The sequence below is a fragment of the Dermacentor variabilis genome, unplaced genomic scaffold (genome assembly GCF_050947875.1).
Source record: "Dermacentor variabilis isolate Ectoservices unplaced genomic scaffold, ASM5094787v1 scaffold_12, whole genome shotgun sequence".
Taxonomy (NCBI): Eukaryota; Metazoa; Arthropoda; class Arachnida; order Ixodida; family Ixodidae; genus Dermacentor; species Dermacentor variabilis.
Window position 1 is genome coordinate 15,314,943 of NW_027460280.1, and position 26,889 is coordinate 15,341,831.

Sequence of the window (26,889 nt, forward strand, 5' to 3'; positions counted from 1 at the left end):
AAATTATGTCTCGCGAACACTGTTATAGGACAATGAACGTCTCAGGGCAAGTCCAGTCATGAACTGCCATTTTTGCCGAGCAGATTCCAATCCGCGTTATGACGTGTCCTCCAGCTGTCCAAATTTGAGGATTGTCCCATGCAGTCTGGACTTTTTTCAACTTGGCAGCGAATAATTCACGGATGACGGAGTAGTCGTCTCCTGTGGCAGTGACAGTGTGGCCGTCGAGAAGCACATCAGTGTCAGTGGTGCTTTGTCTTGTGTTGCAGATAGGTCTAGGCGTTGGATCACGGCTGCGTCTTGTTGACCTGTGGCTGGAACGTCATGTCATCAGGTCTTCTTTTGTTGGTGTATTCTTTGCTTCTAGGCTTCGTCGGCATGGCGGTGTCTCGTTGATATGTCACCGTGATAGTCTATTCGGCGTCTTTGTCGGCAGCGGAGGATCTTGATCAGTTCGACGAACAGCAACTGCATCTCCATCGATTGCTCTTTTTACTTTTCGGGATATGGGCTGATGGACCGGCCCCGTGCTGGGCCAGTGTATGGACGGTGCTGCAGCGACAGGTAGTGGCCTGATGACAGCGAACGGGACAGTTGTCGAGGGCTCCACTGTGTGGCGGCGAGGTAGTCGGCGATATCACAAAGGAATTCACCTTGCTGAGGGCGCGGATCATTGACGGCAAACTGTTGTAGTCCCATTTCGCAATATGGGCACCGGTGGTAGATGTGGCCCGCTTCTCTGCAGTGACAGCAGAGTGGACGGTGGTCTGAGGCGCACCAAACATCGGTCTTCCTTGGAACACTGCGCTGGTCGGCGGTCAGGTGTGCTGGCAGCGGCAGCTGTGGACAACGGAATTGGAATTGCAGCGCTGCTAGGCCCTGGAGCGGGTGTGGAGGGGGACCATGGCAGCATGTCATAGCTTCTGGCTGGAGTTGGAGCGATTGGGCTCCACCTGAGGAACTCCAAGTGATAGCTGTAGTTCCTCCTTGACCATGTCAGTGACCGAGGTCACCTGAGGTTCCGACTAAGGCAAGATCTTCCACAGTTCTTCACGCACAATGGCCCTGATGGTCTCTTGGAGGTCGTCAGAGCCCAGTTCTTAGATGGCGTACTGCGGTGTGAGAACTTGGCAGTTATTATTTCGTGGTGTGCATTTCCAACTTTTCTCAATCATCGATGCCTCTGTTGGAAACTCAGCTATGGTCTTCGGCAGGCAGCGGAGCAGTCCGCTGAAAAGCTCTTGCTTCATACCACGCATCAGGAAGCAAACTTTCTTTTCCTCAGACATGTCCAGGTCGGCGTGGCGGAACAGGTGGGCCATCTCTTCTGTGTGGATTGCTCTCATTTGGGAGCTGCACATGGGATTCCAGTATCACCTCAGCCCTCTCTTTGAGCACAACACTCGTGAAGGTGTTCAAGAAGCTGCCGCGGAAGAGGTCCCAGGTTGTCAGGGTGGACTCACAGTTCTCAAACCACATCCTGGCAGCGTCTTCCAAGCAGAAGTAAATATGGCACAGATAGTCATTGCCGTTCCAGTTGTTGAACGCAGCAAATCTTTCATACATTTTTAGCCAGCTTTCCAGGTCTTCTAATTACAATCCGCGAAAGGTCAGTGGTCCCCTGGGCTGCTGCAACACGATGGGATGCTGGGGCTGCCATTGGGGTTGTTGAGTTGGCCACAATATTCTTGGTCTTTTCAGGTAGAAGTACGGGCTCAGGGAGCACGTTTTGTAGACTACGGCTTGCTCGATGGTCCGTGGCCAAGTTGGTGCAGTCTTCAGGAAAAGCTTGGATCACGGCTTTGCGGGCCCATCTGGTACACGAATGCACGAGCACCTCCACCAGATGTCACGTAGTAGTGACGGTGAAGAAAGCAGCAAAACCGTGAAAGGCGAAACTAACTTTTATTGGGTTAACTTGTGGCCACAAAAACAGGCTATACTCAAAGAACAACGATAGCAGCGAAAACAGTCGGCGATCGTCAGAAAATCTGATCTGTGGGGCAAGCGCATTGGCTTTTATACGCGAGTCATTGGAGGTTCCAGAATAAACGCTGGTGCCCGCGTGTCTTCCAAAAAGTACTACACAATTCACATCGCGCATATAATCACGTTACACAAGGTTCGATAACAACAGAGAGTGGATAGATCCACCAATAACATTCGAGAAACTTCCGATACATGCGGGCACGTCCTGTGCTGAGTGATAACATTTGTTAGACAGTGAAAAGCAGTCAGCCAAGAAAGATACGCATCAATATTCTAGTTGACATTAAGAGAAAATAACAAGAGCTGGGCAGACCATGTAATGCGTAGGGTAGATAAACGGTGGACCATTACAATTACAGAATTGGTGCCAAGGGAAGTGCAGTCGAAGACGGCAGAGAACTAGGTGGGTTGATCAAATGAGGAAATTCGCAGGCGCAAGTTGGAATTAGCTAGCCCGAGACAGGGGTAATTGTAGACCGCAGTGGACATAAAAATAGGCTGATGATGATGATATACTAACCCTGACTCCCATGCTGGCTGAGCTGCACTGCTTGCAGCTCCTGTAGACAGCAGCACCACAGTTCCTCCTAGTAACTGTATGAAACTTTGGCCGCATGCACTATTCGCCAACACAGTCAAATTACTAAGTTGTAACCCAAAAAAATGGACAACCATGAAAGAGGCCAGAAAGGAGCTTCAACATGCCGGGGTGGGAAGAGCGAGATAGTGAAACTTCGGATGGCGGAGAACTTTGCCTCAAGATGTGGCAGCGCGGCTTCAACACATGGAGATGGGAAGAGAGTGGGGTGCCCCAAGAGATAACGAAACGTAGTTTAGCGAGCTTAGCCTTGAGAAGTAGCTTCATGCCAGCGTGGCATGCACTGCTGTGACGCCACTCTGCAAGACAAAATTCACACTGCCGTGAAGCCACACCTTAAAGCAACAAAATTCGGATCTAACCCACACCCCGACTTTGCTGTTTTTTATGGGGATTATACAAGCAAATAAGCGGTACTTGAAAATGATCAGCAGTGCATATGGGAACAACTTTTTTCTCTAACAGTACAGCACACTCAATGTATAACAATCTCTTTGCTAAGTTAAGGAGGAGTGACTTGGCATGCAATCAGGTATAATCATGCCAATAAGTGAACCCAAAAAGTCTTCACCAGGTTCTAACAGTTGGAGCAGCCATTTCACTGCGTCCTGCTCCAACATCAAATTGCCCACAATCTGCTCTGATGGAACACAAGCTGAGGCACTGACCTGAGCCCGAGCCAGAGGTGGTCATCTCAATCATATCCTTGATGGTCTGCCCGGGTGGAAGCAGGATGGGCTCACTCTCCAAGCTTGTCTCCATCTCATAGCGAAAATGGCGCCTCCGCTGCTGCCACAGCTGGTACACCACCATGAGCACCACGCACACAAGGCATATGGGGCCTCCAATGGCAAAGGCCAGCTCGTGTGTACTTGGCCACGACGAGCCCACCGCTGTGTCGCCTGCCACAGTCCCACGCACTGTTAGGCACACCAGCAAAAGCACTGCGTACTACTTGCAGTAGCGAATGAGTGCCAAAACACAGTGACAACTCGCGCTAGAGTTTTATCTTTTATGGCAAGATGCTTGGTACTGCAAGTGGACATATTTGTACTGCTATCTTTTAACCACCTTTTTCATGTCACTGCAAATTAGTTATTCCCGATTTTGTAATCATCCATTCATTGCTTTATGCTGCAATGACTAACATTAAAACACAATCGGCAGCTAAGTACAATTAGCAGAATTGCTAGCCTTCTCAACATCACGCAGTCATGCATATAACATGTGCGAATATATATGCACAGTACATTATCACATAGAAACATTCCAAGCAATTTTGACCCTCTGAAGTGTACAAGTTTTGCTTTAATAGTCCGCTCTATACCTCAATATCTGAATGAAGCACTCATTTTTAAATATTGTGTGGCAATGTCAACAGGCCATCTGAATTAGTAAATCCAGCAAGCAAACTCTCAATTCAGGATGTTTCAAAAACTCAAGTTTGGTGCAATAAAAATTGTTTTTCATAAGAATTATGGACACAGGATATTGCTATAGGATCCTACAGCCTGTACACTTATTGACAAAAGTGGAGGCAACTCAGCAAAATTTTTTGTACTGTTTAATTCAGTATGAGCTACAGCCCTCCCCCCCCCCTCCAATATTAGTCATCTCAATTTAACTCGTGCAGTAATAAAGGCCTCACCTACTTCCTATAACCTCACCAACGGGTGCAAGTACTGTATCCAATACTCAGGACGACATGATCAGAATCTCTTGTTCCATCGCAGCCATGGTTTTTGTGAGGGCATTTCAAGATGTTGTGGCGTCCCCAAGAAACAACTTAAGGAAACACAGGCGGATGTATGCTGCCCATTTTATATTCTACTCCTCTTGCTCCTTTTTTTCGTCACTTAAACGGAGCATACTTGACCCTCCCTGCTTCACTTTTTTTGTTCACCACCTCCTGACGTAGTACTTGAAAACGTTCAGAGAAGCCGTGCTGAGGTGCCATGCCGAGATTCCCTTTACCACAGTGAAACTTCATGAAATTTCACATTCTAAGCCCCAATGCTTTTTCTTACGAGTAGTATTTCACTCTTGCATCTCCCGTCAAAGTTTCTCTTCATGTGCTGTTTGCAAATATCCTCCTCCTGTGCACTTTGCTTTGTCTCCTTAAGCTCAAGCTTGCCCAGTTCGCATTCCACAAGAAGTTTCAGCACAACTCCTGAGGCGGCAAAAAGAGGGCTACCACCCCAAACTACTTTTATATAAACAGTTATGGTGCCTCACAGCAGCCTCTAGGCAGCATTTTTAGCCACCAGGCCACTCTGGGTACATCTTTATGAATTGCTTCACAAGACCTTCTGCTGCAGGATGATAGGGCAAGCAAAATTTGATAGTCATGCCGTGATCTTAAGTACACTTTAGTAGCTTAGCCCTATGAAAGACTGTCTTTGTGTGTCTCAAGTTGAGGGTGTGACTGAGGCCCATCTGGTCAGGATGGAACATATTACAGGAGAGGTTATGGCACCAACCAAAAAAAGAATTTAAAATCGTTTTTTAACATTTCAGCTCCACTACGGGAGCCTTGTTCACATGGCACCCGTGGGGGAGCCAAAACATTAAAAACAATTTTCAATCTTTTCTTGGTTGATGTCCTCACCCCTTCAGACCTTTGTGTCTGAAACACTCAACTTGAAGAAGACCAATGACTCTGTTGATGCCTTCCTTTCCCGCCTTGTTCGTGATCATTCTGGTGCATTCATCTATGGAAAGTAGAAAAGCTTGCGTTTTCCTGACACCTTCGCCCACTTTCTTTAGCTTCACAAAATCGAAGTGAATGACTTCAAAGGGAACTTGCGATGTGGGATTATCATAGTGTGTCACCTGTCTGAACTTCACTTTTACTTGACATGTCCTACACTGCTCTTCACGTCTTTTTTCATAACTGGCCATGTAAAGTCCTTCAGGAGCTTGTTGCATATGCTCCAAAACCTATCATGCCCACCTGACTCTTGCGCATCACGGTAAAGGTGAAGGATCTTCGAAACCATTGTATGTGTCACAAGGCACTGTTCATCAATGCGTTTAATTTCCTCTGTGCCTCCCACAGCTTTGTGTAATTTATCTGTTGCAGGTGGTCGCTTGTTTCTGAAACAAGCAATCTGGACAATGTATCTGCAACAGTGAGCAGTGGACCAGGGCAATGCAAAACAATGAAATCAAATTGCTGCAGGTAGTTAACCCACATGCGTCCTCGGCATTGTGCAATATCAAGAAAGTGTGTTATTGGAAAGTGTGAATTTTGCTCCTGCTAGGTAAGTCATTTCTGTCATTTCTGTGGTGGTGTACACTTCTGCAGGCTTAAATGTATAGCTGTAGTACCTCACCACATGGTGCCTCTGGTTGTTGGGTTGGTTTGAGGGTTTCTGATAAAGCATAACGAGATGCATCAGTGCTCAACAGAAATGGTAAAGCGAAGTCAGGAATGCGGAGAATAGGGTCTGATGATACTTGCTTACTAGTTCATGGAAGGTGCTTTCACACTCTTCCTGTATTTGTAATGGCACGTCTTTCTGCCTCAATCATCTGAGGCATCTCGTCTTGACTGCACAGTCTCTAATAAAGGCCCTAAACCTAGAAAGACATGAAGGGCTTACATGTCGTAACTTAGAAATTCTTTCCAGAACACCTGCTTTGTGCTTTGGTACAGCTATCAAATACCTTGGCTGGGAGTAATACTTTTCTTTAAAAGAATGCACTTTTCTTAAATGGAGAACTCGGGAATTGCAACCTTTGTTCTCTTTTTTTGTCTTTGAGAAAACGTTTGTCATCTACATAAACTTTGCAAAAGCTAAGGAATACATAACAGTGCAATAAGGAAAGAAATACTTAAGAAAGAGGGAGTAGAAAGGAACAGAGCAAGCACTAAGCTTCAACTGTTTATTCTGAGAGCGGTGTCAACGAACATGCATGCATGCAACAGTCACGTCAAAAATTACAGCAACATGTTGAACAGCTATATCTCATTCCCAAAAAGATAAATAAAAGTGCATTGCTAATGCAGTTCATGCCTCCCTCTGTTGTATAAAAGGCCTCCAACAGTTCTGGTGCCAACTACTCCTGTGTCAGAGGTTTTCTGAAGACCTTCAAGCAGAGCACGAGCACCAAGCAATCCATCGAGTGCGCCAGGGAGCCATCCTCACTACGCTATTTATCTCAAGTCATAATAAGTCTAGTCAGAGGGTTGCATACAGTCCCGCAACAGCACACAGATTATGGGTGGACTCTCAAGAGGCAAATACTGATACTAAAGAAATGATTTCCATCATGTAAAAAGCCTCCAATACGAAAGCTGACAAAGAGCCTTCTCCCAAAACATCACTGGCAGCCTCGAACACAAGATAGCCCAAGTAAACTTGCCAGTGAGCCCATCCAGCACACTCCTAAATGTGATATTCACATACTTGGGAGTCGCTCTGCACAAGTAAGGCAGCAGACAAGAATGAAATGGGCAACTTGAGCTCACACGACAACAACAGATCCATCTGATCAAAAGCTGGGGCACAGGTGCCCGCAGCATCTGCTTTACGTGACGCGACAAATTTTGCATCACGAATGCCTGCATGATATTACAGGCTTTCCAAGACACGCTAGGACAAAAGACCATGCAAGTCACAATACATCACTAGAGTGACAGGAGATGGTCAATGCCTGCTGCAGGGTTGACTGAAAAGCATTCCATCATGGCCGAACTCTCCAAGCTGCACTTGCAGACCTCACAAATGCCGTTTTAGCTACAACTTAAGCAGGAGTCAGTCAGGAGTCACCTAGCGCTATCTTGCATACAAGAAACCTAGTCAACTATTATTTACAACAACTCAGCTTATGAAAACACCCCATGGAGGTATGCTGTTCCAAGTAATTCTAAAATTCCCCACCTTAGCTAAGGGAATTTGTTCACAGGCAAGTTGGCACATTGTTCTTGAAAACAGTTTGTGCAGCGGAAACATGCAGGTCATACAATGACTGGCACCTAGGAGGCCAAATGTGTTGATACACGTGTATGAGAAACACTAACAGAGGACTCGATGCACCTTGCGACCTCGCAAGGGATGCACACAAAGGAAAGGTTGGTGCAGCAGGAACAAGAACTGAGCTTCAAGCTTTCTACTTAAATAAAGAAGATTTTGTATTTATTTATTTGTTTATAAATAAATAAACTTTTTGTTGCACACAAACAACACAGAAGGTGCTGTGGCAAATGCAGCAGATAATAAATGCTTCCAATGGTCGTCGTTTACAGCACAAAGGTGTTGAATTCTGGGTTTTATGTGCCAAAACCAAGATTTGATTATGAGGCACGCCATAGTGGGGGACTCCGGATTAATTCTGACTATCAGGGGAATTTTAGCATGCTCCCAATGCATGGGACATGGTGCCCCAGTCGAAATGCGGCCACCGTGGCCGGGATTTGATCCCGTAACCTTGTGCTTAGCAGCGCAACACCATAGCCTCTAAGCCATCATGGCGGGTCGACACAAAGGTGTAGTCACACAACTGGGGAAAAATTACTGCAGCCGTGGGAATAGACTTGTGGTAAAATTTTTCATTCAAATCATTCTCATAGCCCCAGGTGTGGAAGAACATGACACATGCGCTAGCTTCAACAAGTGGTAAATCAGCCAGTGTTTTATTTGTACTATTCCATTTCTCTACAACTTTCAGTACTTTAAATCAACAAACTAATTCGTCAAATTTGTGCACTGATTCAAATTTTAGAATTTTACAAATCATTAATTAAGGCAATACGATTTACTTACTATATTAAAGTAAATGCTACAAGAATGAAACTTTTGATGATACATTTCAAGTTGTAAAAATTTCTGATGAAGCATTTCTAAGTCGGACAGTGTTAAACGCGTTTCTTACACACAAATTGGAACTGTGCTGCATGAAGTTTTGCTTCATTTTCATGTGCCTCAGTACTTAGTAAAAAAGATGGCGAGGCTCCCAATAGTTCTCTGCTTTTGGAATGCCTCTTAAATAAAATGCAGCAGTTTCACCTGAAAGGTGGAACATTGACAGAGATGGCAAAGTGTATCTAACTGCACAAGGTAAGGCTTGTAGCTTGATCAACTGTACAAATTGCAGCAAACATTCACTTACCAATTAACTTAACAAGCACGGTGCCAATTGCATACAAATATGAACAGATCTCACTAGATGACCTGACCGCAATACGCACTGTAATGACAATGGCATGGTGAAGAGCCGGGAGCGAATGCTTTGTAATGTCGCTCCCTTCACTGTGCCTCCGAAACTTGAGATCATGCGACCTCCAACAGTAGGCACCTACCACAGATCCTAAACACCATGCGCAGATGGCATATGCGCAGCCACGGCCAGGCTAAAAAAGGAGTCGTGCACACCCTAGAGCTTGCTTGATCACGTGACCTCCAATTTTGGCCACGCAGGAAGACTGCGTGCATCAAGGCAACATCCATCTCAGCTTACCTTTGCACACCTAGGCACCTTTGCACCCGAGTGTCGATCCGTCTTATCATACATGGGTTTAATACGGAACATAATGCAACAGCAAAAAATTTGTCCCAAGTGTCCAGTATAAAGTATGAAGTTTTTTATAGCAATAAGAACACCTTGATTTGCAGAAGGCAAATTACTACACTGAATTCATCAGATTAGCTGGGAAACGAAACAACTTGTCAAAACCGGTGTTTTTCCCCTCATTTTCACATTGAACCCCATCGCACAAATTCCAATGGACAGCTAAAAAAAATATCGTAGGAGTATAGTTCACAATGGTGGGAAATACCAGAGCACGCAAATTTTGCAGGAAGCAATATCGCAATTTATAGCAATTACCTCTCCTGCAGCAACTGGCTGACGAAAAATTACAGAATGGGCACTTATAAAAGAACAGAACAAAAACAAAATTGAATGAAGACTAGCATGAATATGCGGTAAATTGACAGCAAGATTGTACTTTACGCTTAACTCTTTCCTTACCGGGCCAAATAGGAATCAATCAATTTTATCTATAGTTTTCCAGCACATTGTTAAACATTGTGTTGCAATTCTTTCATTGAAATGCCGTAATGAATAATTACACATGTTAAAATAATCAATACTCTTGAATAAGGAATCAAATATTGTGCCATTCAATTCAGTCCTCAAATAATGTGAATATTTTTCTAACAGTTTTCAAATATTTCGCTTGCGATCCATGTACAATCAGACATGAACTGAAGCAAAAATAAAGCAAATATCCCCCCCCTGTCACAGTGGATATCAGCAACAGTAATCTATGCAGAGCGTGCTACATCACTCAAGCTTGGAACCAAACTTTTGCAGATAAAACGACTGTCATTCACATTCACATTTAGGTCAGACTTGACATCCGATGTGTGTTTGTTGCTATTTACTGACTCTGCCATCGCATTCTATAGGAATTAAAGCTCAATACACTCGGCTGCAACATTATTTTGATATTACAGTGGCACCATTTGCAGCCATAGAGAAATAGTGCTTTCTTCGCTCTGCCACTGCTGCAGTCAATGCGAACGTCCATTTTATTTTAGTTGCCGATGGGCTGGCTGTCTTGTAAGCCTTCATTCTGCTAAGGAACCTTTCCAGAAATGCACGCCACAAGGCAGCATTGCAAGTCTGAGCACCACAGCCACCGAAGAGGTCAGCCAGTGTATGTAAAGGCTGGCTACCCAGTGTTGGGGACAAAGGGAGAAGGAACAAAACGTAAAGCCGCCAGCGGAAGCACTGCAGGTATTGCAGCATCGCTCCCTCCGCAGGCAGTTAGGCGCAAGGCATTGTCGAAGAGCAAAGCACCCGGCCACGCACGGCTCGCATGCTGCAGGCAAGGTGAAAAGTGTCGGGTGGCGGCGGCAGCTGGTGCATGCTCAGGAATGCCTGGTACTTTGAAAATATTGTTGGACTAATGTCCAGTTCTACTTTATTTTTTCCCACCGTAGGTTTTTTTTTTTTTATGCATCAATATTTTAACCAGTGTACGCATAACTTAATACAAACTACCTTTTCCACTGTGTGCAGTTTACACTTGCACAAGAGCACATAGTCAATCTTGGACTAACCTTCGGCAGAAGCTTGACCAGAAGTCTAATCCTTTTTGAACATCGCCTGTGCAAATGCCATTAATAATTACTGTACAATACTATGTACCACTGTGCATTAGTGTACAGTACCGTACAAGCCCAGCACAAAGTATGTGACGGCTCAAGTGCCAGTTCAAGGCACATGAATAGACCTGCTTGCTTGCACAGAAAAGCATGTCGAATAGAACAATCAAGTATGAAGAGGCTTGTACATGCTCCCAACCTGAAGAATGCAGTAAAAGATGGAATCGGGTGCTTGCTGCCATGAGCAAAAACAAATGCTCCCTGCACCACAGATTCTTGCTCGTTCTCACATTTGCAAAGCTTTTTCACATAGCATGGCCATCACTATGGCTAATATTTATGCGAACAAACCTGTGCTAATTTGTTGGGGCTTTTTCGTTCTTTTTCCTCAAAAACTATCTTTAAAAAATTCTCTAAAGCTATCTGACCAATTATTTATGTTTTACTTCCATTCTAAAACAAATGATCAGGACACAATTAAATTATCATGTTAAGTGTTGAGACTAATACGTCTTGAAATAAAACGTTAAAACATAAAGGCACTGAAAATGAGCACATTTCAAGCATTAAGGAAAGAGTAAATGTATAGTAAACAGTGATACGCTATCACTAAACTGATAAAAAAGTACTGCCACATTGACAGTGCAGTCAAAAACATGGCTCGCCTACACAAGCAGAAAACTTTTACTGTCAATATCAGCACAACAAAGACAACAGAAAAAAGAAAATAGCTAGCATACTGGTGTCACAGCACGATTGTAATACCAGAAGAATTTGCAATATTATACAGAATAGAAAGTAGAATAAAAACTGCCTGTAATTACTGCTTTCAGCAATGGAGTTGAATAAACAGTGGCATGCCTCTTTAGAGGTACCAAGGAAACCAGAATATAGAGAATAAACGACAAGCATAAAAACTGCCATATAATGGGGCTAAGCAAAATATAAAGTCACAAACCAATATTCATAGAAACAGAGGGGACTAAAGCTGTCCTTACAGTAACAGTTTGAAATAAAAAGAGAAAAGGAATACGTGGCCTGATGGCCCCCGATTACCACCCCTAAAGAGAATATAGTGGACATTGGCACAACCTTCCCACCCACCATTACGCTGGCTGGAGGTTCATTTTCAGCACAGCCTATTCATTATAAAATATGAAGACGCCAAATAAACAGACACACACAAGAGAAGAAAACGGGACAGGGCACCACTCGCCACTCTTTAGCAAGAATGGCCTAACGCTTCTTCAAGCCGATAAGGAAGGCAGATTTGTAGTCATGTCGGATGATAACTTCTTGATAAGGGCAGCTCAGGCGATTAAAAAGAATTTTTCAGCTATTCCAGTAAAATCGACAAAAGTTGAAGCCAACGCTGTGGCAATGTGCGAGTGGCTGGGGTTGGCCAGTCTTGCGAAAGAAATTAACAAAAGCAAAAGTAATGCGCTGAAGGTGTTCTTTTCAGTAAAAACGCATAAACAAGACCTGCCTTTCAGAACAATAGTGATGGAAAAAGGGGCATGGCAGAAGCAACTTAGCTCTTACCTGTTAAAAAATTTGCATAAACTAGATGTATAAGATTCGTTTTTAACGAAAAGATCGGATGAAGTATGTGAATTCCTGAGAACTGAAGCTAGTGTGGGCTTTGCCTTTTCTGTGGATATTGTTGATTTATTTTATTCTGTTCCCCATGATGCTCTGCTCTTTGCGATTAGGGAGTGCATTGAAAGGAATGATCCTATTTCTTTTCAGAACTCTGCCAGTGTTTCTATTGACGACTTTTTAACCCTTTTAAAGTTTTACCTGGAGTCTACTTTTATAACGTTTGACCAGTGGCTCTTTCTGCAGAAAGCTGGTATATGCATAGGATCCTGTGTCGCCCCTGTGTTGTGTAACATTTTTCTTTCATAAATGGACCAAGTATTGCACCATGTTTTACCAGCTAACAAGGTTTCTGAAGTGTTTAGGTATGTAGATGATTTTTTAATTATTTTAACTAAGGACGGGAGTCTAAACTCCGCAGAGGTTGTGGCTAATGTTTTATCCATTTTTAGACAACATGGAAAAGGCTTGGATTTTACACATGAACTGCCGCAAGGAAACGTTTTAGTTTTTAGATCGTAGCATTGAGTTCAGTAAGGATCATGTTTGTTCTTGCTATGCACCACGCGCAAAGAAAGGGCTTCTGCCATTTGACTCAGCGCATTCGAAATTGGTGAAGAGAGGAATTGTGTCACTCTGCCTTGAGTCCACGCTCAGGAAGTCGTGTGTTCACAAGATGGCATTGAGTTTCGACAATCAATTTGCTAGGCTGACTTCAGCTGGATTCCCTGGTTCACTCCTAACAGGAGTAGCCGAAAGCCTCTTACAGAAAATGAAGAGAAAGACGAGAGCTAGAGCAGAGGCCCCTCGGCAAGAGGTGAGACCAGTGGCTGTGCCGTATGTGCACAAGGTGGCCCACGATCTGAAGAAGGTAGCGAGCAGACATGGCGTTCCGCTAGTGTTTTCAGCCCCAAGGAAGCTCGGAAGGCTTTGCTCCCAAATCGCCAAAAGAAAAGAAAAAAGAAGTGAAAAAGGCTGTGGAACCAAACATGGGCGACCTTTCATGAAGTGTGCCGAAGAGGGTTGTCTACGGGATCCCCCTTTCGTGCGGTTGTTCCTATATAGGTCAGACCGGGCGCTGTGTTAATGAGCGTGTCAGGGAGCATGAAAGTTGAGCAAATGAAAGAGGGCCCAAATTTGCCTAAGCACATCGGGACATGACCCTTACGCTCTTGTGAACCACGTTTTTCAGATGTGCGGATTCTTGCCCGAAGATACTAGTGCAAGGGAACTGGTTGAAGCCTATCACATAGGCAAGAAAGACAGCTTGTGTGTTAGCGATACTTCGATATCATTATATAAGGCTGAGATGAGGTTTCTTGAGCATGGTGCGTCATGAATGTTTGATTAGATGCGTGAATGAATGTTTGCTCTGTGCGCATGTGCTGACTGACAGTATATATGTGCCTGCGTTCTGTAAATAGAACAGTTGCGAGAGGTGCCCTATCCCATTCTCTTCTCTTGTGTGTGTCTGTTTATTTGGAGTGTTCATATTTTATAATGAATAGCTACCAACTAGCCCAACAAGAAGTGCTTGTAAGATATATTTACAGCTAGGCCTAACGGGCACTGTCTCACCTGAAGTTGATGACATGTCTGGTACCAAGTTAACAAGTGTACTAGAACGACAGAAAGCTGAGCTAGTTGGTAAGGATTCGTTATGCAAAATAGAAGTGAGGCGTGCAGACAGGACGCAAGAGTAGAGAAGTGTTCATGTTGTCCACTTCTCTACTCTTGTGTCCTGTCTGCACGCCTCACTTCTATTTTGCATAATGACAAGTGCAGCACCCAAGCAGCTTGTGAAAGCCCTACCTTAAAGACAAGGGTAAGGGCTATAACCCGAATAGTAGTAACTCAGCTCACAGCCGCCATTTTTGCAAACACCACGCACACAATAACCTCTTTAAAAAATCCGGCAAGAGACTTTACAGGTCAGGACATTTCAATCACCCTTGCCTATAAGTATGTAGAGCATGTGGCACTGCTGTTAAGATGTCCACATAGTGGAGCAAGCCCAATAAAGAATCGGGTATATGTCAGTCGCCAACAGTAGTGGCAAAGCATGAATCTCCTGGCAGCCATGAATACTAGCCTTTCTCACTGAAACGGCAATATATGAATCAGTGTAAATGTATTTAAGAGCATGTCAGTTGCAACCCTTTAGCTTATTTATGGCAAGAAGAGGGGCAATCTTTTTGCACCACTTGTGGCGTGGACTTAACACATTCCCACCACCCTTTGAGGAAAGTAGCACCTTCAGGATAAAAGCCCCAGGCTGTTCACTTTTGCAGGGGACGACACTACTGCTTTCTCAAAAAGAATTTCTGCCCAAAGCGAGAAAGTACCTTAAACTAGAAAAAAAAACATCTTGAAGATTTCAAAGCCACTCTTCTTCACAGCTAAGATGATAGTCAATTCTAGTGAACAACAGTACACAACATGTTGGTAAAATGCAACAAATGCCCAAAACAAGGTACCCCATTCCTATTCAAAGTTTCATCCAACACAGCAGTGTCACATAATCCAACTCTATACGAAAATTATGGCAGTGCCTGCACTTTTCATTGTGGATACAACATGCTAATACGAGAAGGTGCTCAAGTTACCTCCTATAGCATATAAAAGCAGTTGTGTCTAATGTGGTCCTTTAACCCCTAAGGGCCCATTTAAAAAATTATCATGGTACCAAAATGACCTAATTTGTTTACGACTTGAAATGCTTCAATAACATGTTCAAAATGCAACAATTGCTTATTTGATGTTATGAACTGGCCATTTCACTCTTGGAATTTGGTAGTGTTCAAAACGTGGCACTACACAAAGAGCCAAGCAACAGTCTCCTCTATACCTTCATCATCACCACCAGTCTTCCTCGCTTGAAGAATGAAACACCCCATCCTCCTCACTCTTGCTATCATCATTCAATCTACTGCAGTAACATGCTGCACAGATGACGCAGCTTGTTTGCATGCGTGGAAAAATCTCATGCAAAGATCTCCGCCATCTAGAGTAAAAAATCTTACTTCAATAAAAGGCCAGAATTCAAAATGGCTACTGCCATTTATGTCGCAAGTGGAAAAACACCTATGACGGCCTCTGTTCGTGAAGAGCAATTCAGAAAGTGGCGAAATACACATGACAAGGTGGGCTTTTATCATAGGCCAAAAAGTGACTTTCACTCATGACTAGCCAAGGTCGTCAAGGTCCCTAAACTATGCCTAAAAGTTCAGCGAGACAGTGCTTGCATGGAACGAAGACCATCAGCAAATGCAAAGACGTCCCCATAGCCGAGCAAGGGATGCAGGCCACACTGTTTACACCCTGCCACTTGCCTAGCACGAGTGAGCGCTGCAGTGTAGCAAGATTGTCATTAACAAACCTGCACTGAAGCAATTCAGTCGAGCTTGCAAGAGGAGAAGCCTACATTAGCATAGCACAGCATGCTGGCCACTAGGATTATGAAATGCTACAGTACCCCTCAGCAAATTCTTTTCCAACATCAGACCTACGTCAACCGCAGTACAAAAATATAGAAATGCACATCATGTGCTTTCAAAATGCACGGCAAAGCAGCTCATGTTGTTCACAAGTTTCGTTTATTTGTGCTTCATTCAGACATTAAGTAAGGCGTTCTGTTAACACTGCATTTCCCGCCCCCTTGACGGCACAAAGCTAAGCTCAGCTACAATACTGCACACCACACACATTGGGCTCATAAAATAACGCGAACGAAGTGGGAGGAGGTGGGCATCCTCCCCCATAAGTGATGAAAACACAAGGAGGGGAGCAGGGCATTCTCTGGCATGTTTTAGATGCACACACACCCCATGCCAAATATGTCAATAAAAGGTGACAACCAAAAAAGGCTCAACAGCTTTGCCTCCAATCCAAAGTAAAACAAGGCATGCAGTGCACATAACCCATCTTGAGAAGAGCATCCACTGAAGCAATATAGGGAACCTCCTAGTAGCCTGTGGGCACTTGCCCCGCTGATGTGTGCTGTTTGCAGAAGCGCACATCTTCAGAAAGGCAACACTTACCTCGGGGGCCTTGAGCAAAGCACAAGCCTTTACACACACACGCACACACGCACACAGAGGACAGACTGCACAGCACCCTATAAGATGTGTCTTGCTAGGCCTCAGATAAGGGACGCGATGGGGACAATGCCCTTAGAACCAATGATGCAGATTTTAAGATGTGGCGCTCTGCGATGATTCTGAAAAAACCTTGATAGCATGGAAAATTACACCTAATAGTTTGAGTGTTTAAGTATGACTGGTTACTCTTTTCCAAGACGTGTAAAATAGATCAGGATTCATTACAACAATCACAAACTCCAAACGATTTCAACTCTATGTACACTGCTCTAGACATGCGAGATATGATTTCCATGTCCAAAGAGAAGTTCCAAAATTGGAGCAACAGCCTAACAGAACAAACTAAGGACGACTCACCAAGGGCCCAAGGTGGGTATGAAGGCAAGAGAAGGTACCGCAAACACTTACAAATGACAAGCAATCGAGTCCTGCAGGCTGATCCGGTTACACTCATCCCTTATGAATCCCAACATTGCCTATCCAACGAATTCCACTACAGGCTTCAGTAATTCTAATTTCTTCTCCATGTCATTTCAATGGGGTTTTGAAACAAAAGATGCAAAAACAGAGAAGAAAGTCAACTATAGCAAATACAGAACTGATTAGAGAAAAAAAGAGGGGTATAGGTGGAACACTGTGCAATCCACTTATAGGGGCATTCATCAGTGGCTGTCTTCTTTTATATCCAGATCAACAAGGAAGGTAACAAAATACCTTTTGCTACCTTGGCATGACAATTTTCATGATAATTGTCAATGGACATTGTGTACCCCAGGTGGTAACAGCAGAAATGCGATGATGTGCTCACATCAACTGCTGCATAAAATAAGCAGGCACACATGGTTTATACCCTTGCATTTTGCTGGCCAAATGCATTGCAATCACATTCCAATGCATTTTTTAAAGGCCTGTCAATATGTGTACACCTGAAGCTTAAAAAAAATAAAGCTGCACCCACCCTCTCAAATAGCACGCTGATCAGAAATTTGATGTGCAGCTGTGATTCTTTCAGTACTGCTTTCATGCAAACTATATGCAAAACTCAGAACAATGCCAGCTCTCCTTCACACACCAGCACGTCCTCATTCACCACCAGCACAAACGACAAAGCCAAGTCTACTTAATGCGGCCAAACAAAGGTGGCATCAAAAGCACATGCTGTAATAAGTACCACTCACTTGATAGTTATCATTACTGGGACTGCATTTAAGTTGGACTGAAACCAGGTGCAAGGATTCTGGAATATTCAGCTGAAGCATGAAATGGTATTCAGTGTACCTTCAGAAAACTCAACATGGGGCCAACCCAGCCTTCTTTACCCTTAGAGGGTAACTGCCATACATGTACAACAGTGACGAAACATTTTAAAAACATGTTTTTTTTTTTGGAACGAAATGCCACCTAGTGTCCCACTGGAGGTGCCGCAACCTTCTGTTACACATAGAAAACATTCTTATCGTGCTGCCACCCCTCGGCTTTGCTAAAACTGATTTTTCACTTCGCTCTATAGTGGCTGCCACGGTAGTAGTACGAGAGTATTCCCACTTCGCCTAGTTCCCTATATGCGTACTTATGCCCATGCTTGTGTACTTATCGGCATTCTTGCGCATTGATTTGAGTTACAGTCATCAAGTAAAATTACTTGTATCTCGTCTTTTATCCCTCAAAGCATTACTTCAAGATGCTTGCCCACATCGCTCTCCCTTAGGTGTACTTTGTTTACAGGCAGGCATCTCTTATGCGAAACGCATAAAACCAGATGGAATTTCGTGTCGCGATATAAACAACGATTATTGCAAGTTTTTTGCTCACTGTATTTTTACGGGTATGCTCCACTACATGCTTGTGGCATCACAAGCATGCCCAGCCTAGCTTTTGCTATGCCCGCGTGTCCCGGGGCCTCAAACAATAGACTTCACTCTTCTGGCCCTTGGTTCCGACGTTGCTCAGGGGCCGCCACACCACTGTATTTCAATTAAAATGTCTCAAAATGCAAGCCCCAGTGGTCTGAAACCTATTTAAAACATAAAAATAAGTTCTGTGAATGTTATTGCATTTGTAAAAAAAAACTATTATGCCAGTTTTTCCATGTTTTCAACAGTACACCATGTAAAAATAACACACAAAAAATTTTACTTTATTGTCGCCTAAGAAAATGATTTGCCTTGTTTTTTCTTAAAATGAGCCGCTCTGAAGAATACATCTTGATAAGAAAATGTGACCCTGTGGGGGATGCTTTTCAGAGAGAAATTTCACCCTCAAGAATGAAAGCTGCACACAATGATTATGACGATCCATATAACAAAGTTATCTCAGCCAAATTTTACTCACGTTAACTCACGAAAGGGACCAACCACCAAGAATGTGTCTCAAGATCATTGTGCCGATGAAAATACAGCAACTTACAATCACAGGAACAAGTGTCCCTTAAACATGAAATTATATTTTTAAATCGGTACTGAAAGTTGCACAAAAATGACCCGTCGCGACTCTGTGGTGAAAAGTGACACAGGGAGTTAAAAACCGTATCCAATTCTAAATAAATGTATAGGCCTCTGTTCGTTTCAGATGGTCTATCAATAAGTTTCAGATGCTCCATCTATAAATTTTTAAAAATGTTTGTTTCCTAATATTGCAAACTACGTCTCTGCATATTTGGAACGTGGAGATCAATTTAGCAAAAGTGGCGCTGCCTGTGTGCAAGGAAAGGGAACCATTCATTGACGTGTCGCCGCAATTGGCCCCGAGTAACAGAGGCAAAAGTGATTGCGGACATGGAAGCATGCCGTGGCTGCCATGTCTCCTTTCGCCAGCAGGAAGTTTGGCAAAACTGAAAAACGTCCTTTACATCTCTACATTAATAAGAAGTTGTTGAAACTGTCTTTATGGATGCAACTGCAGCTTTTAATGAAACAGCAATTCTGCAGCCTAACTTTCATGTTTCTGTCGCCACTGATATCCGTTTTCACTGTTGCCGGTGCCCGTACACGATAAGTAGAAGAGTTTGCACATTCGAAAATGGTGTTTTAAAAATTTCTAGACGTTTCCCGAATGAACTGCTGCCAGCATAGATACTTCAGATAGTGGGCTTTCCATTACACCAAGAAATGGGGTATCTTGAAAATTGCTTATCGGCCCCCCTTTAAGGCCCAACAAAAATCTAGCAGCAAGATTCGATTGATTTTTGGTAAAAATGATTTTTTCACACTCTAACTGCACTGTTGGAAGTTTCATAAATTGCACTTTATTCGTTTCAAATGCTGCATGGTGTACATTAAGGGAGCAGAAGCCGATGCAGGTAATATTTTGGAACTTCCCAAAACAAGAAGGCTTCCAGCAAAAAGTCAAATTTAACTTTACGTGGGACTGCTTACCCTTGTAATAGCAAAATTAGCATTTAAGTGGGAATTATTTTTTGGCTGAGATGTGTTTTTACTATTCAAGTGTGCAACATATGATTTCAGCAGGTAACGTGGAATGACTTTAGTGCTGCCTTCGGATACGTGCACAGTGCTAATACATGATTAATGTGTTATTAATGCATTATTGATATTTTATGATGGATGCAGGCATACAAGACTAAATTCATAATTTGGCTATAAGGTGGTTGAAACATTCGACATACTGATGGCCTCTCCTCCAAAGGAAATCTGTTTCTTCCATTAGAATCCTGCTGCAATACTTGCTTGGCAACATTCTGAACTATCAAGAGATGGGGGTTCTGCCTCTCCAATGCAGGTTACCATCGTTTTATTGCATAGTTAATCATGTTTGGCATAGAAATATACATCGCCTTTGTTATTTTCTGTTTCCCCATGCTTATTACCTAATTTGTAATAAAACTGTGCATAAAATCATCCCTTTTTACTAAGAGAAAAACTTCAAGAATACCCAATTTTTTATTTATTTATATTGTAACATTTTTACCTATTTTATTGCCTGAGAAGACAAGAGCATCGTAATCTTTATCACTGGCTAGAGAGGAACTGAGAAGAAAAATGACAATGTGACCTTTATTAATAATGATGATGTGATCCTTATTCTTTTATACCTACAACAGTCTCCAAAACATCTGTAGCCAGGAAAAAAATATCTTGCTAAAATACAGCTAAAGTACCACCCTTTGTGCATTGAGAAGAAGCACACCCTTCATCATACACGTAGGCCCAGCGCACTTAATAAGGTACACCTGTATTCATTTTCGTGTGACTAAAAAGATGAATTGTATATGGAGTGTCATGAATTCATCATTTGTGCCACTCTTTTGAAAACTTACACACAGAAGTCAGCTTCGAGAAGCACATACTAAGCATGACAAAAAAACTAAGAAGGGGTGTGCACAGCAGTACCTGCAACTGATCCGACACTTCTCAAAGTATAGCCATAAATATATCAAAGACATTACGCAGCTGACAAAAATCTTAGTTGTCTTGGCAAGGCCCTTCTTAGCAAAATGGCGCAGGAAACAGTGCACTTCTTCAACAATCATTTACAAATGGAAGCACTGCTGTACGTTCAAAAGTTCTCTGGGCACTACTTGGTGAACGTGCTGAACAGCTTAATGTGAATATTACGCACCATCAAGTACAATTAAATTCTACTAAAGGGGACCACATGATTGCAACCAACTATTTGAGGATAATATTTCTAAAAAAAAAAAAAGAGGTGTAAAAAAGTCTACAAGTGTTCCTTCTTTTCATGTGCCAAAACTAGCATTAATAGCCCTTTGCAGCCATTAACCATTGCCAACATTGCAATCATTCTTGTCAAGAACTAGCTCATGCCTTTCGAATGGATGGAGAATGGTGACGGATAGAGAATGGCTCTAAAACAAAGGAAACAACTCCAGGCTATCCAGAAGGCAGCACGAGATTGTGTGAAGCATATACATGGCCCGAGGCCTTTAAAGCTTTACAAGTTGACCGATTGCTGAAACCCATTTCTCTTACTTCATAGCACTTAAATACAGCATGTTTCAGCTGAAGCGCTCAATTCAAAAAAGAAATAGGCGAGTCATATCCATTTCTTTTCTTAGTCCTCATCTTTCTTGCACCATTTATCTATCAATATGCAACTTTACCACCCCTCCAATGTGTCATCCTGCTCATAGTATCCTTTGTTTAACCTCGAATGCAAAAAAAATTTAACACAATTTTTGGTATGCTAACAGGCTACTACTGCCTAAAACACATACCACTTAGGGTATGCATTTTTGGTTTAAACTGGAAAAAGAAGTAACTAGAAAAGGTATGCTGCATTTATTTTCTCAGGAATTGAGTTTTAACTGAAAAGGCTCAGATGAGACGGCTTGCAAAGAGCATGGCAAGGTCAAGGCCGCCCATATACTCTTATTTGCATCTACTTTGCCTGTCGCTACGACAAGAGTCGAGGGATCCCTGGCACCTCGCAGTATTTGCACTGGGGTCATTTGTACAGGATGATATATATACTTTTTTTTTCATTCATTGGAACTCCATACTCACGAAATTTAGTCTTATTTTAGTAGTACTCAAATATCAAATGCCTTGTCTAAATTTCTACATAGTCACATAATCAATGGCCTAATGTCCTAGCCTGCTGTTGGATATAACTACAGTGTCGAAGAGCAGGGTACGCAGAAATACAGCATGTTTCACCTGTAACACTTAATGCGAAAAAGAAATAGGCGAGTCACGTCCAATTCTTTTCTTAGTCCCCATCTTTCTTGCACCATTCATCTGTCAATATACAATTTTAGCAACCTGCCCAACTTGCCGCACTGGTCAAAATTTATCCATCGAAAAAAAAAAAAAGAATTGTGAAAGTTGGTGCTTAAAGACTGGTGACAGGGAAGAAAGCCTCTCCTGCCAATTTCCCAAGCTGTTCTTCGGTACCACTTTAGGGCTTCTTTAACTAAAATATGTGCAGTTTACATTTGCATCACTATATGTGGATTGCACAGGAACACTGGTGAAAACGAAAAGCAGGAAGGGAAAAAAGAAGATGGCACAGCCAAACTCTGGCCATGCCTGGTGGACTGTTGCCACGTTGCAGTGCTAAGAATTCAAGTCATGCTGTTTTAATTTTCCTCCATGTGTTTGTGGAGAGAGGAAAACCATCCCGAGTAAAGTACCTTGGGCTGCAGATGGTTCAACTTGACTGCATTCAAGCAGCTGCAATTGCAAGACGTGGACACAACAAGGATGTTAAAGCAACAGCACAGTGCTTCAAAACACAAGGCCTCCCCAAACCCACTGGCATTCCCTCGAGCAAGCTACAGCAATGTAGTACCTGGCTGAACAAGCATGCCAAGTAATCAGTACCTGTGGAGCTCCTTAAGAAACAGCCCCTTTCTAAAATCATCCATCAAGGTAGCATTAAAACAGCAGGAACCCATACGATGAACAGCCATTGCTCTTGCAAAAACTTCCTCTGAATGCTGTAGCATCAATGACAAGGCATCCATTAAAGCATTACACGCTGCTAGTTTCCATTTAGATGTTGCCATTCAATGAAAGGATTACAAGCTGTGTGCACACACAAGGTTAGTTAGCTGAGCAGCTCTCATCTGGTGGCAGGCACAGGTTCAGTAATTTTTAGTAAAAACATAAAGGGGGGTGTAACAGCGTATTATACTTGGGAAATATACAAATCTGCAAGATTCACTACATAGAAGCATTGTAGAATTAGCACAGTGTTGGCAAACATTAACCAAAGCATAAAAAGTACTCATGTTCTTGCTACAACCATAAATTAGACTCAACAAGGATAAAGATTATGTGAAAAAGAACACTATTTTTTAGCCTTCCGTAATGGCGTGCCACACTAGTGTTTCCACTCTAGCGCAAAATGGGCTTGCAGCACAAGACTTTTATTACAAGTGCCGTCATCTTATCGAATTGCATACATAGCAAACAGTCAATTCTCACTATTTGGATAGCCGAATTACTGTGAATAAAGACCGCATTATTCTGTTCTACTACAACTGCCAATGCATTAATCACCTTTGGGACTATGCACAAATAGTGCAGCTGAGACAAGGACACATAGTGTGTCCTTGTCGCAGTTTGGGCCTAGATAAACCAACCAGCCCTCACCAAGATGTTAATGATGTCCTAATCACCCTCACTGCCACCAAGTTGCTTGCTTTGCCTTGTGGATGACAAGTTCACCAATGGTTTCAGTTTTCATCACCCTTTCCAAACCTCATAACATATTGATCTCAGATATTTATCAGGCATATGCACCTCATATTAACTAATCACTGCTTGGTAGCACATGTCACTCTATATTTAAGCACATTAACTTCAGTTTCATGGTTATAACATGCCACAGTTTTTTAGATTCCTAATGATGGTACTGCCAGAACCAAGCTTTCAGTGTATAAATTAACACAAGTAACCAGTGGTCACAACATGTGTGAAACATGTATTACAAGACAACAGTTAAACTGTCATGTAAATAGAAAACAAAAATACCATTAACCTAGACATGAACAAAACAGTCACCAAAAAAATATGGTAGGCTTTCATGCAACTGAAAGTCACTAAAGGACAGGTATAAAAATTGTGTATTTGGGAAAAAATTGATAAAGCTTTGTTGAATTTTCAAAAAGTAACTGAACATGCTGAGCTCTACATTTACATGATTGTGGACGAGATAAATGGTCAAGTGACAAAGCCAAACCAAAGATTCATAATTAAGGACTCCAAGGACTGGCAATTGTGTTTAGCCAAAATTTTGCTGTAAACTCCACCATTAGAGCTTTGTGCAAGTAGAGAGTCTACATAGATTCCATTAATAGTACCAGCACTTACCAGAAATCTGAGGGTTGCACAGGAACATCAGTTAAATTTTAATCACCCATAAACTGAGACATTGAAGAAAGTATCGCGTGCTGGCATGTCTAACTTCACAGGACTGATAGCCTCAAAACCTTAAAATGTGCTGTCACACCAGAATGAAACAAAAATGGGAAGGCGCATTTCCATTTCAACATTCACCAATGTGCAAAACATTGCTGTGATTCATTCAAAAATTTGAACACATTTAGCACCATGTTAAAGCACACTAACACACAATAATTTCAAGTAGTTAGGCATGACAGGGGTTCTCTTCCCACATGTGGTTCATTAATGCATGGTAGCACAATTAAAAGCAACAGCACTAGAGTAGCATTAACAGACACATTCATTGCCAGCTAAAGATTTCAAGCAGGGTCTACATCTACAACTGAGCATGCAGCATCTAACAACAAGATGAGGCAGGTCAGTGGAGGTCTCCACCACTGGCAGACACAGAGCAGGAAGGACACAGGTCAGGCAACATGCCCAAGATTGGCAGAAGAGCTCACTGCAGTCCACCTAAAGCTGAGAGACTGGTCACCACATTATCTTACGAAAGCACAGTTAATGCTCTCTGCATGCCCAGGGACAGAAGAGTCACGAGACAAAATGTGCTTTCGTCTACATCTGAAACAAGGCCTTTGTTCTCCACGCCATTACTTGTTGTACGCTCACTACACTAGCAGTCCTCATTTACAGCAACAGCAGCGGGCTCTCCCTCTAGCTAGGACCACCCCTGTCAGTAGCACTGACAACCTTGCAAAGTCTGGGCTTACCGAGCACCACAGTGCATCCCCCATTACTGCAGGGGCACCAGTAATGCTATGGCAACAGTGAACCCTGAAGACCCCAGCAGTATTTCAAGCCTCAAGTGAGGGCAACAATGCAGGTTGAGACAACCCTTGCATTTAGTAGTCACACACTTATTTCCTCTGTGTAGTTGACACTGCCACTGACAGAGCTCAAAAGCATAAATTTAAAAAATGCACAGTCAAGGGTCATGACAAATGCGAAGCACAGCCAAAAAGCAACCACAACTTGGCTACGAAAGAAAATCCAAACATCCTGCTATGCTTTAAACACGGCCTTCCACTGGACATGTGCACACACATCCTGATGTCACACAGCCCTCTCAACATGGCCACCTACTTGGAAGCCCTAGAATACCACACACCAGTACAGTGGACCAAGCAGGAGATCAAGTGAGGGCCACAATTTATTGTCTCTTGCACAACCACAACTGACATCCCGTTGTTGACAAGCATTAAAGTGGGAAGCAGGCGGGCAACATTCAGTGTTCTTTGCCATGTATCCCGTCAAAGCCTGCCAGCAGCCCAGTACACCAGCACAACAAGGCAGCATGTCTCTGGAACATTGTTACCAACACTAAGGTTTAGGCCAGCCAATATTTTCCAATAGGGATCACTATGTTCAGCCAGAGAGCAAGCAAGCAGAGACGCATCATCAGACCAGTCAAGTTCTGAGCAGTACCGATACATGGTGAACCAACGTCTTCTGTAACCATAAAGAACGAAAAGTGGAATGTTAAATGACCCAAACATGCAGTACCATGGCCTCCTCAAAGATAAGGTTAAAATGCTGTCATCTGCTAAGCTATAGACGCACTCACACAAAGTACACCACAGTGAAAAAAATCAAGGGTCTGCATTCTGAACACAATCTGTACCTGGCAGACTAAGCGGGCCTGGCATTGAGCCATTTTCGCTAGTACCAAAGCCCTTCAAGCATCCCTTGAAGAAAAAAAAAAAAGACACTGATGGGTTGTAAGCAGTAATACATTTCCAACTTGGGTATAGCCCTCAAATTCATATTCTGCGAGAGCTACACGTCGATTATGCGTTTGCACACAATTTTGGATGAGGAAGGGAATATGTTGGAAATTTTAATGTTTTAATTTTATCTCTCTTAATATGCAGATAAAAAATTTGTGGTTACTGTTTCACTGTGCCTCGCACACATAACACCAGGTTATGATGGCAAGTGGTGTGAAACCAATGCACACATTCATGCAATCTAAGGTTACTGCTGCATTTTCCATCAGTTCCAAATGTTTCAGTACATCACATATGACAACACTAAAGAACTGGCAGTTTCGCCCGAAGGGTGAAGCACTGACTGCTCTTGAACTTCTCAAATGGTGTTCAAACTATACATGGGTCCAAATAACGCAGACGCAGTATATGTGGGTGCACCAAAATCTCTGGCACCCTTAAAAGCTTTAATATGCCATTAGGGACTGTACGGACATCGCGCCAACATGATGCCTGTAGAGAGCCATGGCAGTATAACTACATTACTTTCAGGTTCGAGCAATGCTATTGTTTTGCACTTTTAATGATCGTCTGAGGAGATTTAGGGTAAAAGGTATGCACTGTGAATGCTATGTCTCATGAAATTCATTTGTCGGCTGCCATTCTCAAAATTCTTAAGAATAATTAAGTAAGACCTGGTATGAATAACTTTATTGTTTGCATAAAGTAGCAATATAACTGGCATATACGGCATAGATAAGCATACAGCATACATATACTTAAGTATATGCAGAGCCCCACGGTGATGATGGCGGCTAACATTTGCTCGGAGTGTGCATATAATTTCTATCGCAATAAAAGCCAGCAAAAGAACACAGAAGTAAGAGTTCT

General features: G+C 42.8%; 1 protein-coding gene across 5 annotated transcripts in view; it reads right to left on the reverse strand.

Annotated features, from left to right (window-relative positions):
- Window positions 1–26,889, reverse strand: part of babo (TGF-beta receptor type-1 babo) — a 136,383-nt gene that overhangs the window by 88,060 nt on the left and 21,434 nt on the right. For all 5 annotated transcript variants that reach the window (XR_012825018.1, XM_075677220.1, XM_075677221.1 and 2 more), the window contains one exon: window positions 3,256–3,489. Coding sequence is in view for 4 of the 5 variants with exons in the window: in XM_075677220.1 (XP_075533335.1) it covers window positions 3,256–3,489 (234 nt within the window). In the remaining variant the exon portion in view is untranslated. The remainder of the gene's footprint in view (window positions 1–3,255; window positions 3,490–26,889) is intronic.